This window comes from Pyrgilauda ruficollis, unplaced genomic scaffold (genome assembly GCF_017590135.1).
Source record: "Pyrgilauda ruficollis isolate IOZ18807 unplaced genomic scaffold, ASM1759013v1 scaffold45, whole genome shotgun sequence".
NCBI lineage: Eukaryota > Metazoa > Chordata > Aves > Passeriformes > Passeridae > Pyrgilauda > Pyrgilauda ruficollis.
The window spans coordinates 1,697,288-1,719,465 of record NW_024526044.1 but is presented as its reverse complement, the minus strand read 5'-3'; the positions used below and the strand labels follow the sequence as shown (position 1 = coordinate 1,719,465).

The 22,178-nt window shown below is 47.9% G+C and overlaps 2 protein-coding genes across 3 annotated transcripts; one reads left to right on the top strand and one right to left on the bottom strand.

Moving 5' to 3' along the window:
- The first annotated feature begins 2,515 nt into the window (after positions 1 to 2,515).
- Positions 2,516 to 14,133, top strand: LSM14B (LSM family member 14B). Of its 2 annotated transcripts, none has more exons than XM_041478465.1 (10): positions 2,516 to 2,714; positions 6,779 to 6,942; positions 7,292 to 7,427; positions 7,884 to 8,000; positions 9,791 to 9,961; positions 10,086 to 10,163; positions 11,144 to 11,305; positions 11,478 to 11,631; positions 12,320 to 12,499; positions 12,849 to 14,133. In XM_041478465.1, the coding sequence occupies exons 1-9, from the start codon at positions 2,594 to 2,596 to the stop codon at positions 12,489 to 12,491; spliced, it is 1,275 nt and encodes a 424-aa protein (XP_041334399.1). In that variant the 5' UTR covers positions 2,516 to 2,593; the 3' UTR covers positions 12,492 to 12,499; positions 12,849 to 14,133. The 2 variants fall into 2 exon arrangements, with proteins under 2 accessions (XP_041334399.1, XP_041334398.1); XM_041478464.1 differs by having other exon boundaries at positions 10,083 to 10,163.
- A 1,906-nt stretch (positions 14,134 to 16,039) lies between these two features.
- Positions 16,040 to 21,455, bottom strand: PSMA7 (proteasome 20S subunit alpha 7). The gene is made up of 7 exons (XM_041478438.1): positions 21,300 to 21,455; positions 19,994 to 20,120; positions 19,048 to 19,172; positions 17,608 to 17,730; positions 17,139 to 17,258; positions 16,526 to 16,588; positions 16,040 to 16,267 (listed from the first exon to the last, which is right to left on the bottom strand). Exons 1-7 carry the CDS (start codon positions 21,393 to 21,395, stop codon positions 16,175 to 16,177), a joined length of 747 nt encoding a protein of 248 aa, XP_041334372.1. The 5' UTR covers positions 21,396 to 21,455; the 3' UTR covers positions 16,040 to 16,174.
- Positions 21,456 to 22,178: the final 723 nt, after the last annotated feature.

Here is a 22,178-nt window from a genome sequence, read left to right as displayed (position 1 = left end):
TGCTATGAAATGTGCTTAGATACATGGGTGCTTACCCTCTCAAATGCCTCTAGTTGCCTTCCAGCTGCCAATGGAGTCTCCTGAGTTCTGGCAACACAGGTTTTCCTGTAAATAAATTAGCTATGCAGTTACATGGTGTGACTGTACTCTACCTCCACTCTCCAAAGACCACAGGTACCTGCAATCCAAATGGCTGTTGTGTGAATCCTTCATGAGGTGCCTCTCTGCCAAATTTCTTCCTACAGCCACGATGAACTGCAGTCAGCATCTTCGTATGAAGCCAAATGTTCCCTCTTCATATGAGGGATGTCTGGGATAGCACACTTGTCATGAATTTACAGTCAGAGATGCTCTTTGCTTCCTCCTTTCAACACTTAGTGGATGAGGAACTGTATTTTTTAGCAGAATAAATAATACTAACAGGCCACTTAAAATGTCAGGTGTCATATTTCTTCTTGCTGATGGCTTGTTATCTCTGACTGTTGTCAAACACAAGATATTGAGGAAATTCATTACAATAAGAGTATCTTCCAGAAGCAGGCTGATTTATGGGCCATGGTGATTATAACTAAAATTCTGTATGTTTGCATATCTCTTCTTACTAGTGTAAAGTCATGCCAGCTTGGTGTAGTTTTCTTTTTCCACACTGCTCTAATTAGCCTTCCTGCAGGATCCACATCACTGTATTGGTACATGTCACTGTCTCTTTCTTCCTTGGTATTAAAAAGAAAAAAAAAAAAAAGGCAAAAAAAGTGAAGGAATAAAACAATCATAATAATACCTTGTATTGAATAAGTAACAAAGTACTGGAACTTACAGGTGCTTATGAAGCAGTGACATTTTGGTTTGCATAAAGAAAAAAATTAATTGAGCTGCAAAACCTGGAGCCCCATTTACTATTTCTAAAGAAAATTTTAAGAGTTGAAATAAGAAACATCAATTTAAACATACTGTGGAGTTGGAAGATGTTAACCAAAAGAGGGAGTTCTGTTTCTGTCCCTTTGGCTGTACTATTGACATAATTTTTTCATTATAAATATTTTTTTGTGGCTGCCCCAAACTGAGCAGCCACATTTTTTCTATTATTTCTTTCCCTATTATTTCTCCATTTGATCTTTTCTACACTCAAAACTAGACACTCCTCATACAGAGGAACTAGAGGTGCTTTTTCATAAGGGAAGTTTCTAACCATCAATTTGCCCACTAAAGGGCACTGTTTACTGCAATAAAAAAGGAATCTCTGCTTTCCCTCTGTAAGTTGTATTTAGGGCTGAACTAAAAATCAAAAAAGGTTCACTTTAAGGGCTGAGTTTCTCATTCAAAATTACTACTTTTCCAATTAATATGTTTTGGGTTTTTTTACTTTATATTTTTTAGGAACTCTACGCTAGAACAGTTTAACAAGGAGAAGACTGCACATATGTACGAGTGGAAAGGAAGCATCTGCCCTGCTCAGGCAGGGGAGATCTGCTCTTCAGGCTGTAAAAACAGCACGAAGAGTAGCACCATAAAACACATGAGGTCACAGGGCAGACAGCTTGGGGAGAACAGCTCTCCGAGCCATGGTGTGCAAGGACGCGGGGTGAACCTGCGGGCTGCTCTCTCGCTGATGGAAGGAAGGCATGGAACCACGGCACGGGCGCCTGCAGCTCCAGCGAAGCTCCCGGCACTCACACAATGGCTCCCGCTGCATTGTCCCCGGCTGCTGGGTTTGGACCTTATTCGAGTCACACAAATGAGTGAGATCTGTGCACTCTGACCCGAAATGCAACTGCCCAGCCTGCTGCCGGTGCAGCCTGTCGCTGGTGAGCGATTTCACCTCCGCGGCCGTGTCTGCCAGATGCTGCCGGTTGTCTCTCATTGACCCGCAGAGCTCCCGGGAGACGCCGCACGGAGCGGCCCCATCCTCCAGCTGCAGCCTGGCACGGGGTGACCCGAGCCGAGCCGAGCCGAGCCAGCAGAACAAAGGCGCAGGGCGACCCGCACAGAGCAGGGCCCAGCACCAACCGCGGCACCGGAGGGAGAAGGGGCTTGGGCAGAGGCAGCCATGGCTGTTCCATGACGGGAAGGCGATGATCTCCTCCTCCGCGCGCTGCGTGACAGCAGCTCTGCCACAGCGGCGAGGGGCAGTGACACCGAGGTGAGGGGCAGTGACACGCGGGCGGTGCCACACGAGGGGCGGCGGCGCAGCCCCGGTGCCACAGAGCCGCCCTCAGCGCCCCCGCCCCGCGCGCTCCCCTCAGCCGCGGCAGCGCGGGAAGCGGACCGCCGGCCCTAAAGGCCCGCGCTGGCCCCGCCCCGCCCCGCCCCGCGGCGCACGTGGCACCCTCGCCCGCGCTGGTCACGTGACGCGAGCCCCGGGTGTTCCCCCCTCCGCCCCTCCCCGTCTGACCCCGTCTCTCCCGTCTGGTCAATAGCGCGCGGCGCATGCGCGGTAGCGCATCACGCCCCCCTCCGCCTCCCCCCGGCCCGTCTCCCTCCGCCCTATATAAGGCGCGCGCGGCGGGGTCCCGGCTCCGCAGTGCGCGTGGGCGGCGCGGCGGCTCCGCGCGGCTCTGGGACCCCCCTCCCCTCCCCCGGCTCCGCCGCCGCCATGAGTTCGGGGACCCCCTACATCGGCAGCAAGATCAGCCTGATCTCCAAGGCGCAGATCCGCTATGAGGGCATCCTCTACACCATCGACACCGAGAACTCCACCGTGGCGCTGGCCAAGGGTGAGGCGGGGCCCTGTGGGGGGCGCGGGCGGGCCTAGGCCGGCGCTGGCTGAGGGGACGCGGCGGGGGCCGCCGTGCCGCGAACAATGAGCGCGCCCGGGGCCCGCCCGCCCCGCGGGGCTGCGGCGGGGCTGGAGCCCCGGGTCCGGAGCGCTGCTGCTCTCCGTGAGTCAGCACGGAGCCGCGCCGGAGGGGCCGGCAGGGCCCGGGATGCTGAGCAGCCCTCGGCTCTCCCCGGGAATTCCCGGGCAGCCGGCAGCGCTGGCTCCCCTTGCCATTGTCAGGCGCGGGGAGGTGACGCTCGGCATGGCTGTGCGTGGTTCGGTGCCCCTCGCTCGGCTGTGCCCGGCTGTGTGTCGGTGTTCGGCTCGAGGAGGGCCCCAGGCCGGCGCTGAGGAAAACAGTTGCTGTTGTGGTGTCTTTGTTCCTTCCGTGATCGATAACTGGACTCTGCTCAGGTGAGGAGGGTGGGAGCTGCTGCACTGAGCGCTGTGGGCCACCTGCACGTGGGTCTGGCTCGCCGACCTTGCTGGCTCCTCAGCGAGGCTTTAGGTTTTGTTTCCCTGTAGAAATACTGATCGTTATCTTTGAAACAGTGTCATTTGGGTTCAGTTGTCACCTGTGCTGGGAACTCCTGTATTTCATCTCAGTAAAACCTGTCCTGTCTTGTTTAGTCCCTCAAACATGAACTTACTCCTGTACTGCTTTTCAAGTCCATCTTGGCTACTTCAGCTAATGTGCATCGGCGTTTTCTTTCCCTGAGTTTTGTCCTTCCTGCTTCTGGGAAGTTCTCACGTTCTTCATTGCCTGCAGCCAGCCGTCGGGGCTGTCCACAAAACAAACACCTTTTGTTTTGAAAGGCTCTGCTGGCAGGAGGCACTGACTTGCCAGATTCACAACTACCCTCAAGACAGCCTGTGCCCCAGTGTTTACCCAGCATAACGATGTTTATATGATGCTGGACATTATTTAGCACCCATTATTTAGCATTATTTAGCTGGACATTATTTAGCATTATTTATTATTTTAGAGTGTCTTCTGAAGTTAAAAATGCGAGTTTTCTCAAATTCTCTTTTCCTCTAGGAATGTAGCCGTTTATTTAAATGCACGTTAATTTAAATAGAGTTGTTTATGTTAGTGCTTGGCTCAAAGTACTTCAGAGGTTGCTGGAAGGAGGCAGTTCCTCTCCTTTAGGTGCAGGAAGGTCTTCACCTTGACCCAGCAGCAAGTAGAAATGGCTCCTTACATAGTCCTGCCTTACACATTGCACTTGCTACTTTAGAGTTGGTGTGTTTCAAAGGCATGTGTGATTAAAGTGCTTTATGATGTGAGTAAGTATGTGCTCTGGATAAGATTTCTGGCAGTTCTTGTATTAATTGGTTTCTCAGTGTTCAGTTTTGATGAACTGGAATGCCTAAGTGGTTGTTGCAGTAGGTGGGGAATACATTTTTCCCCACCTAAAGAGCTGTTCTATAAACTTTACATGGCAAACCCTGCTTTTCATTGTAGCTCAGAGAGGGTTTTCAAATTTAGAGACTTTATAGCAAAGCAAAATTAGTGTCAGAATTACAAGTTTAGCAACAATGTTGAAGTTAGTCACGGCAGTATCAACCCCCTGTGTGGTGTCGGTGGTTTAAAACACTTGATCTCTGAGGCATTAGAAGGGCCATGAATTACTGACATGCTGTCCAGGTAAATTGTTGTTAAACCCTGGATGCCACTGTTTAAACACTTCCATGTGCAATGCAAGTGTCATTCTCTTTTGTTCTATCATTCATACAAAAATATTTAAATTGAAAGAGACCTCAGGAAATCTGGTTCAGCCTCTCACTTGAAGCCAGGCTGATTTCAATTGATTTATATTTGTTAAACCTCAATATGTGCAGAGAATCTTAAATGCTGGAGATTCCATGGGCTTAATTAATCACTACAAGAAAGTTGTCTGTTTTGTTAGAGGCTAAACTTAAATTGCAAACAAAGATAGTTTAAGCCTACTGGTGTCCTGTCAGGAACTTGCTCCCCCTTAAGTAAAAGTCTCAAGAAATTGGAGTTTTGGAACAAAAAATATCCACGTAAGCTCTGCTTTCCAGGCAATCTTGCTGTGCTTCCTGCCCCTTCAGAGCTTAGCCCTATACGAGTAGGAGCTGTGTTGTAAACCAGGAGCTGCAGTGTTGTGGGATTGATTTCCTGTTCATCTGTAAGCAATAGTCAGTAACTTCATGGGAGACAGCCCTTCCCACCTCCACAGCAACTTTAAACTGCATTTTGTGCAGTGCCAGAAACAGTTAAACACCTGAGGTGCAGGGACAGGCAAGCTCAACTCCTACAGCCCTGTTTTGTCTACAACAAGGACTTGGTTTTCCACCTTTCTTTTTAGAAACCTTGGGACCAGCCAACTGAGAGGCTGCCTGGGTAGCTTTGGGCTTTGCAGGTCATGTGCTTGTCCATGTGGAAGTTGATGGGCTTTTCAAGTTAGCTGTGGAGTCTGCAGGAGCCCTGGATACCTTTAGTACATCTTGCCGTGAGCTGTAATAATCTAATTTTGAACAGAGAGATTAGTGGTACAGTTCATGTCCAAAAGGCTACAAGCATTGCTTTCAGTTTATAATCTGCTTCTGGTTGACTGGGTTACAGCTGTAATATGATCAAGCAGCAGCTGGAGATCTAAAATAACTTGGAGAGGTTATTTACCCTGGGAATTCATGGAAGATGGCCATTGAAAGGAAATGACTGGCACTTTGTCCTTGTACCAGTGAAGATCCCCTTCCTGCTAGGTGCAAATGAGGTGCTGAGCAGTGTGATAGGGACATTCTGGCATTCACCTGCTCCTTGGGAGCTCACCTGTATGTTAACAGGGCTGAAGGCCATTTGTGGCACTAAGTGCTGCCCGGTGTGAGGTGAGCCATGTGCATACACCCTGGAACAGGACTCTTGAGTATCCCTGGCTACAGCTGCCAACATTCCTTGTGAGTTAGAAGCAACATGGTGTACCAGGGATGCTCAGTGCATCCACTTTTGGTGTTCTTTTTCCTGGGAAGATGTGGTGTCCCCATCTGTGTGACAGGAAGAGTGGCATGTCCTGGTGGAGGTGTTTCAGTGCTTCTGTGATAACCTGCTAGAAGCAGTTGAGGGAGTCCAATACAGAGTTCTTCCATTGGCAGAAAATGTGCTTCAAGCCAGTATGTGCCAGTACTCATCTGAACTGGGAGTGTCTCAAAGACAGAAAGCAGCCACACCAGTGAACTTGGGAGTTCCTCTAACTTGTGGCTGAAATTTAAGGCTTTTACCTGTCAGTGCCTGATGTAACTGTGCTATCTGTTTTCCTGTGCCAATAATCCTGTCCGACCTCTTCTTCCTAAATGGCTCAAATTAATTTATGCTTCTACCTAGTAGTGGCCACAGTCAGCTGAAGTGTTTTTTTTTTCCACTCTGATGTGTGACATTGCTGGTTAGTGTCTGTTCAAGTATTCTGGTAGCTGGCACTCAGTAAAGCCTCCTAAGCAGTTAGATTTATCACTGATGACTTGCTTTGTAGTCACATTAATCATAAAAACAGTGTCATTGGAGTAGAGAGGGAATTTTAATAGCAAGTTTTTATCATTGATAAAATCACCTCTATCTGCATAATAAATGTATGAAACCAGAGGTGCAGATTTGGGCTCTAAAGCCTTCTAGAATTTCCCCCTGCTGCTTCAGGGGCCTCCCCTGGGTGTGGTGCAGTTGCCTGGAGCTGAATGCCTGACTGGGACAGCTGCTGGGGAGGGAAGGAGAGTACAGTGCTGTGGGGAAGTCCTTGGGTTTGCAGTAGGATTCTTCACTCCAGCTGGTCTATGGTCTTTACCTTCACAGCTTGATGTAAACAAAACTGTTTACACAGGCTGCTGAAAAAGTTGGCATTTGAGGGAGCAGATGTGTGTGAGAAGGAGATTGAGGGTTCTGGAAGTAGCTGTTGTTGTTGTTACAAATGGCAAGTGTTGAAGGAGTGCTTGTTAACTGCATGAATCTGAGCTTGCACAGTGCTGCAGTGGCAGTGCTGCACTAATGTCACCGTTTCCATGCTCCAGTGCGATCCTTCGGGACCGAGGACCGGCCCACAGACAGACCGGCTCCTCCCAGAGAAGAAATCTATGAGTACATTATTTTTCGAGGAAGTGACATCAAAGACATCACTGTCTGTGAACCTCCAAAAGCTCAGCATACTCTGCCACAAGATCCTGCCATTGTCCAAGTAAGTTAGCCTGAAGTCTTGATAAAAAGCTGAGATAAAAAACTGGTGTTGAAGGACTGCATTTTGGTAAAAACTTATAGAAATGAAGGCAATCAGTGCCTCCAGGCATCTTCAGATTATTTAAAGCATCCTGAATTTTGTTGTAATGCTTAAAGTAGCAGCAGCATTAAGACTTCAGTCAACAAAAGCCAGAGCTAGCTGAGAATGCAGGAAAATCATAAAGAGGTAAACTAACCCTTCTCAGAATTTACTTAAGCTTTAGTAATGCTATACATGCAATAAAGAATCACTGCCAAAGCAAGCTGCCTCTTGGACACTGTAAATGGAAATGTACTTTGTCTTGTTACAGTCTTCACTGGGCTCTGCCTCTACATCATCCTTTCAGCCACATGTGCCTTACAGCCCGTTTAGAGGTATGCCACCTTACAGCCAGCTTGCTGCCAGCTCTTTGCTTAGCCAGCAGTATGCAGCTTCCTTAGGTTTAGGTAAGTACAAACTTTACTTGCTAGAATAAAGGGATGGTCTTGTATGCAGCTGCTGTGAAAGCAAATAACAGTAACTAACACCAAACTCCTTGCCAAGTGTCAGGCTGCAAGGAGCAGTGAATAAGCAGCTCACAACTTTGTGCAATGGTTTTACTGCAAAGAGGCTTATGTTTCACTTGCATGTGCACACACACACACGAAAGAAACAAACTAAATAGCTGAAGTTTCTTTCTGAAATTAATGGGAATACCTGACAGTTGAGGCCAGTTCATTTTTAACCTAACACACCTCACATCACATGTAAAAAGAACTTGTATTTCCAGAGAAGACTGTAAATAAGCTGCTCTAATGCTGTTCTAGAGAATCTTGTATCTCTTTCCAAGTCCTTCAGATGTTTCACTACCTTGTATCTTATCCATGTATCTCTGCTCTCTCTTCTTCCCTCTATCTCTTTAGAGAAATTGGTAAGCCCTCCAGCATCAGCAGCTGCTTCCAGCCCTAGTTCTTCTCCGTCTCCACAACCTGTTTCAGAGCCTGACATGTCTTCAGAGCCCCATCAGCTCTCTTCCAAGGGTAACAGCAGTTTGAGGACTCCAAATATTTGGAAGAACTGCATGGCACTTGCAAACACTCTGTTCTTGTTAACCCCTCCTAAAATGATAGTGCTTATATGGGTAATGCCAGTAGAACTAGTTTGTTCTCAGCTTTTTTTTGCCTTTCATTACATGAAGTGTGATTCCTCCTGTCCTAGAAGTATCAATTAGAGAGACAGGAGAAAGGAAAAGTCCAGGACAGTGGATCCTCTTGTGTAAGTATCAGGAGAAGGATGAAGTTTAGAGATGCTCATGTGCTGCATCCTGTCCAGGAACATGTGTCACCACAGGGTTTGGGTGAGGAATTGGTCAGCCTTTCCTGGAAAAAAAAGCACACTGCCTAAATTGTGGGTGGCCTTGTGGTTGAAGACTTAGGCTGATCAAAAGTTGGGTTGTATGTTCTGTAATCGAGGAAACATCAGGGTAGATTTCATGCATGATGGGGCATTGCACCTTGTCCAGACTCCCAGTTAGTAAAGCATGACTAACAGTAAGCAATCCCTGAGTCCTGAGCAGCAGACATAACAGTTCTGGGTGCTTGCTTCTGTGTGTAAAACCTTTAAAGAAGGTTGAGATACTTGACTGACCTTCCTCAGAGCAGGGTGACCAGGTGCAGCCTGCATTTAAACATAATTAGTTTCATCTGGTTTTAGCTTAAGCATGTATGCTTGTGTTGGCATGAAGCTTTTTACTTACTCTCTGCTTTTGGCCATCTCTCTGTACGTAGTTTCCCAATATTCTGGCTAAACTTTGAAACTTTCTTATGTTAAACTTGCACATCAGCTTTGTCCTACTCAATAATCCTTAGGATATGTCTGTCTTCCTTGCAAGTTTTCCAGGTGTACAATAGCTGGGAACCTGCATGATGTAACCTACTGGGTATATCTCATGTTGGACTTGGGTGACCCAGAAGTGTCAGTGGCTTGGTTTGTGTGAACTCTTCAGCTTTTCACTTTTCTTGCTCTTTTAATATATTCAGTTAAAGTTTGCTTCCAAGCAGTTCTTATGCATAACTACATGAACCTGTAGTACTCCAAACCTTCTAATTAAAGCTAGAATGCAGTGTTTCTTCTGAGTACTGAAGACTGTCACTTTTTAATATAATTGGTGTAAGGTATACCAAACCATGAAAAGTATTTACATGTTTTGTAGTGTGAATAAATAAGCCTGGATGGAAGAGCAACAGAAGTCTTGGTAACACTTTGGCCTTGACCAAGAAGGAATTTAAAAGGGTAACTTTGAGATCCTGGTCTGGTTTCAGGTTTTCTTTGTCTGAAAGCTCTAACAATAAGCAATGAAGTTGAAGGACTTCTAAAAGCGGCTTACAAAAGGGGATATAGCTGAGGTGCTTAAGCTTTTGCTGCAAAACCTTTTTGACAAAGTGGGGTAACTTTCTTGAACAGTTTCAAAATGATGAATTTTTGTTTCAGATTTAAAGTTATCATGTAAAGTAAAATCCTGCATAATGTGGAAATTAGATTTTGGTATAAACTGTCTGAGCGACTGACTTGGCTTGGTTGTTTAATGTTTGTCTAACTTGATTTAAGAAATATATGGGTATATTTCCTGAAACTGAGGCTCTGGATGTGAGAGCCATGACTTGTATGGCAGTGGTGCCTTACCTGGTGCCACTTAAAATTAGCCTGTAAAGATGCACACTCAAGGCTTTGAGTCATTCTTGACCAAAAGGTTTCTCCCTAGAAGTGGGCAGGGTTTGAATGGTGTTGGCTCATTTTCTGAGAGGCACTTAGTCATTGGGATTTTTTCCAGGTGCTGGCTTTCCCTCTGTTCACCCAGTCCGCAAAAGCCCCATGGTAGAGCAGGCTGTCCAGACAGGCCCAGTTGACAGCATGAATTCCCAAAAGCTGCCCCCAGTGAAGGTGACTCCGGGGATTCCGCGCAGCGCCCGGCAGGTCCCGCAGGCCAACAGCAAAGCGAGCGGTACGTACGCACCACTTCAGCCCTGAGTGCTGGGCTGGAGCAGCCTTCCAAGGTGCACTGCTGCCCTGAGCTGGCTGGGGATTGTTCTTGTGCTCCTTTAAAGTTTATCCTTCTTGTTCAGTAGATACAGTTCAGGCAGCACCTGTGCAAACCCAAGGACAGGTGAATGATGAAAACAGAAGACCTCAAAGAAGAAGATCGGGTAGGTTAAGCTGGCGCTAAACAGTCTCAACAGCCTGTGAAGGCAAGTGGTGGTAACTTCAGTGAAGGATTAACTGACAGAAGACTGGGAGAAAGCTTTGGGCATCCAGAGATGTTTCCTTAACAAAACAGCTTCTGGAGTCGCAGAAGTTCAGAACATTCCAGGGACAGAGTTCTAGCGCCTTTTCTAGAAAAGTTGAAGGTATGTCATAAAAATCAATGCTGTGACTTGGCAGCAGCAACTGGATTTCTCTGAAACCTCAAGTATATTTACTGGGAGAGGCAGCCTGTTTGAGACTTTCCAGTGCTTTTATAACAGAGAGGAGCTATGGAACACTCACCTCCATAGAGCAGAATTCTTATTTCAAAGTGGCAGTGCAAGCATGGGCCAGAAGAAGGTGTAATTCAAAGAGGTTTCTGCCCAAATAAAATGAGAAAGGACAGGAAACAACACTTCAGGTCCTCAAATTAAATTGTGTGTAGACTGGGTTACAGCTTTTCCAAAAAGAAGTTGATAGCATCTCAGTTGGAAACCAGAAACTAAACAGAGTACAAGCTCCCTTTGTGGGTAGATGAGTCTTTTGCTGGATTTTCTGAGACCTCCTCTTTGCCGTCAAGATGAGTTTTAGGCTAATTACAGTGCTGTGTTTGCAGGTGAAGAGCAGGCAGATAATTTTCCCCACCTCCCTCAGCTTTTCTTGCTGTAGTGCTTGTCCTGACTTCCTCTCTGTACACTGGAAGGGAAGTTGGGTGCACTCTTAGTGGTAAGACTAACATCCAGGAATGCTGCTCAGAAAGGTAAAGTGTTGCTGTAATGTGTCTTCTACAGCCAAAATCAGAAGTTGCTTTCAAAGAGGTGTGGCCTAACCACAGGACTGGAAGCCAGAAACTCCTGAGTTCTATCCCTGGTTTCCTCTGGTCTTGAGCAAGTCATGTAACCTCCCTGTGCGTTACCAAGTGTTTAAACTCTCCTGCTTTCAGGAAACAGGAGAACCAGAAACCGTTCTAGAGGACAAAACAGACCAACTACTGTGAAGGAAAATACAATAAAGTTTGAAGGTGACTTTGACTTTGAAAGTGCAAATGCACAGTTCAACAGAGAGGAGCTTGATAAAGAATTCAAGAAGAAACTGAACTTTAAAGGTTTGTGCCTTCATTAAATATGAATTGCTGAGCTAGTAGTAAACACTGCATAGACAAACTGGTTCTGAAAAACTGTATGATTACCTCTCAAATCTTGTTTGAGGGAGCAAGAGGAACAGATGGCTCTGCAGTGTGTGCCTCAAGGAGGTGTAATACATTTCATTATCTTCAGATGACAAAGCAGAGACGGGGGAAGAAAAAGGGGACCCTGGAGTGGCAACCCAAAACAATGATGGTAATGCGGAGGAGGACCTGCTGGGGCCCAACTGCTATTATGATAAATCCAAGTCTTTCTTTGACAACATTTCTTCAGAACTGAAATCTAGGTAAGTGTTTTTTAAAAGCTTGGTTTTTAAATGAAATTTTAGGCATAAAATTTCAGACATAATCTATGTGACATGGTTTGATTATCTAAAAATTTTAGAATACCCTTTAGACAGGGAATATTGCCATGTATTTGGTGGCTCACAAGTGATGTGAACCAAGCTTCATACAGTGGGATCAAACAAAAAGCATTTCAGCTGATATGATACACTTGTCTAAACTATGATAGAGGAGTTTCCATTTCTGTTTCCCAGTACTGACTTTGAACCCACTGATTTTAAACAAATCCCTTATCTGGCTTGTGGGAGAGGAGGCATCAGGGTCATGTTGTACTGAAGGTGCAGCTGGCAGACAGGAGTGAGCTAAGCCTGGAGGTGGGGCAGAGAGGTCAGCTCTGGCTGTGGAAATGCTTTAGGTTAAATGTTGGGAATATGAAGGAAAAGCTTCAGCTTTCACTGCCACCACTGATGCTCTCAAGTGCCTGGAGAAATGAGACATCCCTTTAGTGTCAGCGTGAGGGGTTCCCTTGGCTCTGTGGTGTGGCTGCAGGGGAGTTGGGTTAGAGCAGGTACACTGCAGCTGCTGCTTGTTGCAGTGCAGCTCAACAAAATCAGGGGTGAGAGGCTTCCTCTCTAAGTGAGCTGCTGGTTCTGTAATGTTTGTGCTCAAGCTGAACTCAGCCTTGCTCAGTTCCAGGCGCACCACGTGGGCTGAGGAGAGGAAGCTCAATACAGAGACGTTTGGAGTGTCTGGACGGTTCCTTCGCGGCCGCAGCTTTCGAGGTGGATTCCGAGGTGGAAGGGGGAGTGGAGCAGCGAGGAGAAACCAAACCACTCACAGAGCTGGTACTGGCAGAGTGTAACTTCAGAGGCAAGTGCTCTAGCAAGAGTAAATACTCTCTCTGAGCCAGGTTTGTCTCTTAATCCTTGCCTGAACTGTCTGTGCAGCCTGTTTCGCCCTCCAGTGTCATGGATATATCGAGAATTGTTCCTTATTGGATCTGATTCATATTTCTAAATGGTAGAAGGAGATAGGGGTGATTTAACATGTTGATTTTTTGGTCTCACCTGTTTGTGAAAAGGCTCAGCTCAAGCAAGGCAAGCAGTTTTGTTTTCTAACTAAGCATTTCAGCTGATACAGGGGTGTGAGCTTTGCTATTTTTCTTCTTGGGAGAAGAGCCCCATAATATCAAATCTAATTCTACCTTTTTTCTGAATAGGTTCATCTCTTGAGAGGATGAAACTGTATATAGAAAGAAAACAACCAACTGCTGCACTAACGTGGGAAAATGGTTCATATTGTTTACTGTCTCAGCTCAAGCGACAGAATTTCATGTACTACTGCTTATATTTTGGACTTACTTTGGACCAGCCACTGTCTGCTGGAATATTTTTTGGAAGAGGGAATGTGTTCAGGGGTACCTTCTTCAGGGTGTCTTTTCTTTTTGTGTTTTTCAAGTGCAGACTAACTTACACGGTTCTTCTTTCTGGGTCTCTCAAGGCTGCTATAGTCTAAGCTCAAAGTCAGACTCCTTTTCTGAACCCTGGAGAAGAGAAATCATGCTGTTTTAACACGGAACCAAAGCTCACTTGAAATAAACCAGCTATAATTTGTTTGTTCTGAGTAACCAAATGGATCGTTTGGTGCTGCTGGTCTCACGGATCTTGGCAGCAGGTGTGAAGTAGCACTTGGTATCTGGAGAAATGGATTCCTGGTGCTGAGGAGTTGTGTATATTGTCACTTGGGAATACTGGAGTGTTGATCATGTAGTAGTGTTTCTGACTGTACAGCTGTTTGTGGGCTGCTGCTGGGCTGGAGGTACCACAGGACCGTGGCTCTGCCTTGAGCTGCAGGGTGCTGGGAGTGCCTGGGGCTTGGAGCTCCTGACTGGAGCGTGGGGACACCATGTGGGATGGGAGCAGTGACTGTCCCCACTCATGTGCAGAGTTTTTGGCAGTAGTGACTGTCTGGGAAGGAGACCTGAAGCTCTGACTTGTTTGCCTCGGTTTGTACCTTGCTGGAGGCAGCAGCAAATGCAAACAGTTCTCTGTACTCTGTAGACTGTGGTGGAACTCTTTGGAGTGTTTTCATTCAGCTAGGGATGGGAGACCATATAATGAAGCTTAACAGATGGGCATGTTTAATTTCTTTCCTCTATACCCCCATACTGTAAATAGTTTAGTTGTTTTTCTTTTGTTTTTAAAATCTGTATGTGGGGAGAGGGCTGGGAGGGAGGGGTTACCTTTGTTTGCATGAAATAAGTGGGTTAAATTGCTATAGGCATGTGTCCCGTTTTTGGTTGGTAGGGAATTTCGTTGAAAAAGCACCTTGATGACTGAACCCCTTACATAGCTCAAGTTTTTTTAGTTATGCATTGACCTAGGTTACTGTAAAAGCTTGGATTTATTTTTGTAGGACTTTATTGCTGAGAATTAGAACATAGCAGTGGGGCTGCTCTTTGGAGTAATGTAAATTGTAATTATAATAAACATGTAAATGTTTAATGTTTCCCTCCACCTCTGTTCTGTACATAGCTCCATAACATCACTCCCTACGCTTCCTCTGGCACCTGTCCTTGCAGGGCTCCCATCCAAGCTGGAGAAAACCTGGCTGCAGAGCTCTGGCAAACTTGGAAGTGTTACACAGTATTGGAAAAAGGCTGAAACACCCAAATCCAGGCCCTGGTTCCCATGTTGGGACTCAGCCTGATGAGGGTTATGTTACTCCAGCCTTGCAGAGGGAGGCCCTGGGGCTCCCCAGGAGCTGCTGCTGCAGGCCCTGGCTCACACCTCTGAGCTGGGGTGAGCTGAAACGCCTCACTCAGAGCTGCTCTGCCTCTGCTTTTTCTGCTGGCAAAGCAGCCAGTGTGGCTCTAAGGGTGGAGATGGAATTGCACTGCCCTGGCAGAGGATGGGAGGAGAAATCCTCACTGCTCCTGTGTAATCACCATTATTCACACATAGCTGTGCCTTTTCAGTTGAGCGGGATCGATTCCCTTGTTTCCACAGTAAAGCTCCAGATCCCAGGCATAAGCACATCCTTGACACTGCTCAAGTTTGTGGCCCAGCCTCTGAGCCAAGTGCTGGCCTGGCTCCTGCTGTCCAGGAGCAGAGGGGGCTGGTGGCTGTGGCTCAGCCCCAGGGCTTGTTACCTGTGAGCCCTTCTTCCCCAGGAGCACTGTGGGCTCAGCTGCAGCCCTGTCAGCTTCCCCATGGAACGTTCCCAGCGTGTGGGAACAATTGTGACTTGAGCAGACAACCAAGTGCAGCTTTTTTGACTTCAGCATTCCAGCCCGAGGGCTGATACATTTCCCTGGTGTTCTGGACCACACTTCCTCTGGCTCATGTGGTCTGATGTGTCCCTGAGCAGCAGCAGCAGCACTGCTGCTTCCCTGTCCTTGACTCCTGTGGGATCCTCTGCCCACACTTTGCTGGGCAGCATCTCCCTGTAAACAGCTCCCGGCTGTGTGAGCCCAGCACTCAGCTCTGCTGCTTGGAGCATCCCTGGAGTCCCTCAGTGTCCTGAGCAGGGGCTGGAGTACCAGGGCTGTCCCTTGCAGGCTTCTGGGCCACATTCAGTCCTTGCTGTGCCTGCTGCCACCCCAGTCCTGCTCTGACCCTGTCACAGCCTCTCTGGGTGTGCAGGAGCAGACTGAAGGGCAGTTTGGCTCTACCCCCTTGGTGGATACAAATGGGGAAACGTTTTCAATAAAGGAGCACCTGTACCTATTGTACCTATTGCTTCATGTACTGAGACTTGAGAGTGAGCTCAGGTGGGGAGGGGCCTGAGGTTCCTCTGAAATGAGGAGGCAGCTCAAACCAACTGCTGGGGTAAGAGGTAGAGGGCAAATACCAGAGGAGAAAGTGGAGGAGCTACAACTCTGTTGTATGTAACATTTGCTATTGTTTAGTTCCTGGTGCACAAATCCCCCCTGGGAACCACACCAGCAGTGCTTTACTCTGAACCAGACTTGGAAGCACCAGGCCATGCACCTCTGCCCTGAGCGCTTCCCTGCAGCAGCACAGTCCCATGCTGACCCCCAAAACACAGCCCCCATCTCTGTGCTGTCCTTTAGCAGTACAACACACACCTCTGTCACAGGCTGCTGCAAGGCAGAGCCAGCCTCTTCACCTTGAAACATGCCTGTTAGGGAATAAAAACCCCAACTCCACATTAGTTATGTTGAGACCATAACACAACCTCCCAAAACAACTGCTTAAGGTAAAAAAAAAATAGGGACATGCTGAGAGAGTGCAGAAAAGAACCATTAAACAAAGTGAAGTGTCCAGGGAAAAAAATGCAAGCAAAGTCTCTGTCCTTTAATGGGTCACTGCTGCTGTTCTGTAGCCAACCAGATCATCCTGGGTAATTAAAATCCAAGGAACAGACAGGTTTTTTTTAAATAACAGCTTTAAAAAAAAATCAGTAGGTTTATTGTAGATCTCAAGAGAGCACAGTATGAGTAACTGGAATGCCTACATGTCTATACAGAATAACCCATCACTCGAATTAAAAAGAAGCAGCTAAGCGGGTGCATTTCATTCATCATGATGTTTTCTTCTGTTTTTTCTTTTCATTTTCTTCCTTTTCCTTTTCAATTTCAGCCACATACTTCTCAATTTCTTCAGGGTTTAGGATCTAAAACAGAAACATGGGTGACCCTCAGGATACCAATAAACTTAGGAGACATTCATGGAAGTGATTCTAATTTCTGCCATGGGAAGAACTGCTGTTTATCTGAAAGCAGGTACCTGCTGCAGACACAACAACATTCCTTGGCTACTAAGAATAAACTGAAGTATTTGTCAGTGCAAAATGTGAGATTAACTTCAGGCAGATCAACAAGGACAGTATCAGAGACAGGCTCAAGGGGAGAGAAGCAAACAACAGCCTCACCTTCAGTGGCTGCTCCCGTCTCATGACCGCCAGCTCGATGTTCTTCCCACCAGACTGCACCACCTGCATGAGGCAGAGGGAAGCTTTAGGAGCCTGGCCAAGAATTCACTCCAACAAACCCCTCTCAGGTCTCCTTAGAAGGAGAATAGATGTGGATGGGTGTATTGCACTCCTTAGCTCTTAAAGCTCTCAACACCAGCAGCACTAACTCTCAAAAGGGTCTTCACAGTGGTGTCAGTGCCCTGGGCAGATGGAGAGCACCTCAGCCCCACCACCTGACTTGTGCTGTTTTCTGTATCTTAAACTTCAATAAAAAAAATAAAATACTCAGCATGTGCTTTAGCACATCTCTGGTGCATTTGTGTTAACGCCCAGAACTGAAGTCTGTGTTCCTCCTCAGAGCTGCTGGTAAGCTCTGTGTAAACTATGGAAATTGTTACCCCAATTATTCTGAACCTTGAATTCAATCCAACACCCACAGCCTACAGTAAACAGCTCTCACAGATCCTTTGCAGTACTTCCTTGGGACACCCACAAGTATTTTCCCATATTCACACCTAAGAAGTGAATCTGGACAGTGAAAAGCCACAGAAGAGATGTGAAACAGCCTCACCTCGAGAAGAGCCTTGATGACAAGTTTAATAGTCAGATCATCCGTTTCAATGGCCTCATCAGTGTAGTTCTTCTCCAGGAACTCACGCACAGATTTGGCTCCTCTGCCAATGGCATTAGCCTGGAAACATTAAGGGGAAAAAGAAAATGAATGGGAGTTTAGAAAAGATTTCATTTGCAGAGTAAGACAGAAACACAAAGTTGTACAATTGCATAATCTGTCACACACAAGGACAGTTATCTGGCACAGGTGGGTTGCTTTTGGGTTTTTTTTGAAAGCAGGACAAGACTTCCCAAGGAAAGCTGAACTGCCACTGAATGGCCACTCTCAGTACATTTGATCATTAAGGACTTTTGCAGCTGTGGGACAGCACCATCTGGCCAGCGAGATCTCCTCTACCCCAATCCCACTTTAAAGGAGACATTACCTCACATATATTCCATTTCCACCAGGGACTGAAGGCACTCACCTTCCAAGCATGGTAGGTGCCAGAGGGGTCAGTCTGGTACAGCCGGGGGGTCCCGTCGAAGTCGAAGCCCACGATGAGGGCGGAGATGCCAAAGGGCCTGCGGCCGTTGCTCTGCGTGTACCTCTGAGCACAAAGGACACTCAGGCACTGCTGAACACACGGCTAGGCTGCAAAGCACTCTGCAGCACTTACAACCACAAGAGCCACCTGAAATGCTTTAGCTGGCTGTCTCATTAGTCAGGACTCTGTACCTCACGGAGCCCCTAAGGCAGGCAGGTGAGAGGTGCTTCCTGTCCAGCCCTGTTCCTACACCTGGTTACAGCTTCCAGAAGCACCTGCCCTCCTGCTGAGTGGTGCAGAGCCAGCTCTGCAAGCCCCAGTGTGGCACCAGCGTGCCAAAAAATACCACGAGCACACCTAAGCACCGTTTTCACCAATGATTTGCACTGATTGCACAGGAAATCGTGGCAGCTCCTGCTGCGAGCAGGTTACACGGGAGCCATGTCACAGCCCTCCTGGGACACTGCTAGCAAAGTCACTGCCATGTCCCACACCAGGGGCAGGGGGGCTCACATCCACAGCACCATGGCAGCAGGGGCTGGGCCAGCTGTGTTTGCAGCAGTATGAGAAATGGTGAAAGTGCCAGAAAGACAGACACAAATGTGAGACTGGATAAAGGAACAAAGTGAAACTCTGCAAGTGGTGCCTTGCTCTGACAGACCAGTGATTATTACAAGAATCACATTATTATCATCACCACTGCTCCAACACATCAGTGCATAAGTAAATTAAATTTTCTCTAATTCTCGCTGGTGGCTGAAAATCAGTTTAATACACTGGCAAATGAGTAATTTTCTCACAGAACGCAGCTGGGCATATTTTGGTGCTGCAATTCATTCTAAATTCATGACTATCAAACACAAAACATACTAAATACTGGGAGCACCAATTTGCTCCCCTCTTACCCATCCCTGCAATGGCTTTGCAGGAGGAAAAACTACCAGGAGCCACGAAGAAAAGACAGTAACCTAGGCCCTCTGTTCTGGGAGTGAGATGAGCAGGGTGTTCCTGATGACATGACACATGGAACTGTGCAGGCCTTGCAAGCACTAGCTGCTTTATCTTGGGGGGAAAAACTCAAATCAAACAGCACTCAATCATTTTTTTTCCATTCCCAATAAAAACCCACAATGTGTTTTTTACCAGGTAGTGGTAAAAGTGAGGCCAGAGCACAGACATTTGCACAGCTTGAGGAAATGTCAGATATTCCATGCTACACGTGTGGTTCATGCTACACGTGTGACACTCGAGTCCCACATGGTACACACCTGGTACACAGCTAACTGTACATTATACATAGCCCAGGCTAGCACAAGAGCACATAAAACACGTCTGTCAGGTCAGGACACATCCCCAGCAGCTGTGTGCAGCCCCAGGTACCTGTTTCAGGCTGGCAATGTAGCGTGTGATGTACTCCACAGTGACAGGATCCTCCACAGTGAGCCTGTGGCTCTGGCACTCCACCCGAGCTCTGTTTATGACTATCCTGGCATCAGCTGTCAGCCCTGAAACGACACAGGGGCCTCAGAGTCATGAGAAAACCTCACAATCTGGCCCTAAAAGGCCCACGGGGTCAGGGAAAATCAAAGCAGAGCTCAAACTCTCAGGTTTGCTGGGCACGAGCATTTGTAAGGCAGCAGAAAGTGGCTAAGGCACAAAAATAACTAAAGGAGTTAGTTTACAGCTTCCATGTTTGTGAGTTAAGTGACACACACAGTTCTGAACCAGGTAATGGGAATATTACTGACAGCATTCCATATCCCAGCTGATTTGCCATGCTTATTCTCACAGACATTACTCCTCATGCAGTCCAGTTTCATCTGCCCAGCAAACCTCAACTAGTTAATGAGGCTACAGCAGCATGATATTAGCTGACAAAAGTGTGACCCTTTAAAAAAAAGATTTTAAAGAAATTTAATTATTATTTTATTATTATTATTATTTACTTTTTAGCTAATGCTGCCATTTTTCACTTACAGCCTTGTTTTTATTAGAGACTTTTTCCTCAAGTTTGTGTACACCCCTGCACATATCCCAGACCCTGGCTAAGGGAGCAAGGCAGGAGAAAGAACTGAGTCTCTCATTCCTGCACACTGAACCTAAACCCTGCTGTTTTATTCAGTTAAATCAGATCTCCCCTTAAAAGCATTATTGACACTGACACACTATTTCTCTATATTAAAAAAAAAAAGAATAAGCTACCATGTAAATACTGTGCTTCCCACAGTTCTCAGCCAGTTACACCCTGCATTTTGGGTTCTCAGGTTCCATAAACACACCCAAAGGTGCCCCAGTAACTGCCAAAAGCCCTGAGGGCACCATGTACCTGCAAAGGCCATGCAGACATTGTCATCCAGGGCACAGATCTTCCTGACAGTTCTCTCATCCTGCAGCTTTGCCACTGATTTCTTCTCCACGCCAAGGACAACAATATCCTTCCCTCTTACTCCAACCTTCCGTGCATGAAAAGAAGAAGTAAAAAAGTTAACCCAGGTCCAAAAATCCTGACAGCTGCAGACTTTACTCAAGTGAGCAGTAACCAAGCACAAACCCCATACTGTAACCATTACCTCAGCTTGAAGTCAGGATTTTATTTCCCACTCAACCCAGGGGCAGGACTGATGTAACAACAATGGCAATGCATTTCAGGGTGCAGTTTCATCATCAGTTTATACCACCCTAAATCCCTGTGGCTCCTCAGAGACAGGCTCCAGCTCCTCCTACAAACTCTTTTCTCCAACAGCACCACCAGTGTTTCCACAGCCACGGCAAACCCCACTAGTCCAGTGGCACTGCCCAACTCGGAGCCAAGGCACTGAAGATCAGGCCAGGTAACACCTACAGCTGCCAAAATGTTCTGTCTGCAGCTGCCTTAATGTCCTAATTCGTACCTTGAATACACCTCTTCCAACATCACTGAGGAAAAGAACCCTTGACCCTTCCCCTTCATTCCCACATTCTCAGAGGGATGGGAATGTTCCAAATGCTTCCAAAAATGTTAAACTCAACACGAGATAAGATGGGTGGTTACACTACATGCTGCCTCCACTTTTACAATATTTTTAATTTCTGAAAAAAATGAGGAATCTATTTGGTAATAAATCTTGTTACATTCACTCCCATGCCAAAGATACTAAATTCTCTTTTGGGTAATTAAAATATACTACAACTATTAATACAGTTATAATTTTTAAAATTATACCTTCCTATTGCTAGAACTTATTACAATCACTAACACAAAGATATTTGCAAATTAGCACTTTTTTCCTCCTCCCCTAAATGAAATAAAACTTTCATCGAGCAAAAGCTTGGGACCACTGGAAGCCGGGAGAAGCAATGTGCTTCTAAGGGCTTTCACCGACGAGTTTCCCATCGCGCTGGGAATCTGAGCACAAACACAAAACACCACAACCCGCAGGACAGGAGAGGATCCCCCCGGGCCTGACACACGGCCGGAGCCCCGCAGGAAGCGATGGGCCGGGGGCAGCCCCACGGGTGCCCCTCAGGGGTCTCCGTGCAGCGGCCCCCGCGGCCTCCCGGGCCCGCCAGGCCGGGCGCGCAGCGCGGCGCAGGCCCCGCCGCGGGCCCCGCTCCGCCCCGCCGCCCCGCCAGCCCCGCGGCCGCCGACTCACCGCGGTGGAGCCCTTCTTGACCGCCTCCTGCGCGTACTCCACCTGGAAGAGGTGCCCGTCCGGGGAGAAGACGGTGATGGCGCGGTCGTAGCTCATGGCTCCGGCAGAACCCGCACCGTCATCCGGGCGGGCCGGGGGCGGAGCCGCTGCGCTCCTGCGCTGCGCACTTGGCGTACGCACTCGGCGCACGCTGCGCAGCGCCCGGCACACGCCCCGCGCAGGGAATCCAGAGGGGTTCGGGGTGGAAGGGACCCCGAAAATCAGCCCGTGCCTGAGCAGGGACACCTCCCGCTATCCCAGCTATCCCCAGCCCCGTGTGCCACATTTCTAGGCATAGGGCAACCGCAGCTTCTCTGAGCACCCTGTGCCAGGGCCTCGCCGCCCTCGCAGGGAAGATTCTCCTAATATCTAACCTAAACCTTCTCTTTTTCAATTTGAACCCATTCCCCTTGTCCTGCCACTTCATTCTCTTGTGGGAGCCTTGCCCCATCCTTGCTGTGAGTCCCCTTGAGGTACTGGAGAGCCACAATCGGGTCACCCCGACGCCAGGGTGAACAGCCCCGATTCTCCCAGCCTTTCCTGGCAGCAGAGGTGCTCCGTCCCTGTCACCGTGTCACCGTGTCGCCATGTCACCGTGTCGCCTGGTCGCTCCCCGTCCCCCGCTCCCTGTCCCCCGGCCGCACGCAGCGCACTTGGCGTAGCGGCCCCGCGCTGGCGCACTTGGCGTACGCAGCCGGCGTACGCAGTTGGCGCAGCGGGCGGCGCGGCCGAGGCCGCGGGAGCCCGGCGGCCGGGACCGCACCATGTGCGGGCGGCGGGGAGGCGGCGGCGCCGCCGCTCCCGTTCCCTGCCCGAATCGCCGCCGCCGCCCCCGCCCTG

Bases quoted from the DNA above. Each gene is read 5' to 3' on its own strand.
- LSM14B (XM_041478464.1), top strand. From the start codon at position 2,594: ATGAGTTCGGGGACCCCCTACATCGGCAGCAAGATCAGCCTGATCTCC. The intron at 9,962-10,082 runs GTACGTACGCAC...CTTCTTGTTCAG, and splicing joins GGCCAACAGCAAAGCGAGCG to TAGATACAGTTCAGGCAGCA. The intron at 10,164-11,143 runs GTAGGTTAAGCT...TCCTGCTTTCAG, and splicing joins ACCTCAAAGAAGAAGATCGG to GAAACAGGAGAACCAGAAAC.
- PSMA7 (XM_041478438.1), bottom strand. From the start codon at position 21,395: ATGAGCTACGACCGCGCCATCACCGTCTTCTCCCCGGACGGGCACCTC. The intron at 20,121-21,299 runs GTGAGTCGGCGG...CATGCACGGAAG, and splicing joins TCAAGAAGGGCTCCACCGCG to GTTGGAGTAAGAGGGAAGGA. The intron at 17,731-19,047 runs GTACCTGGGGCT...CTTTGTGCTCAG, and splicing joins ACATTGCCAGCCTGAAACAG to AGGTACACGCAGAGCAACGG.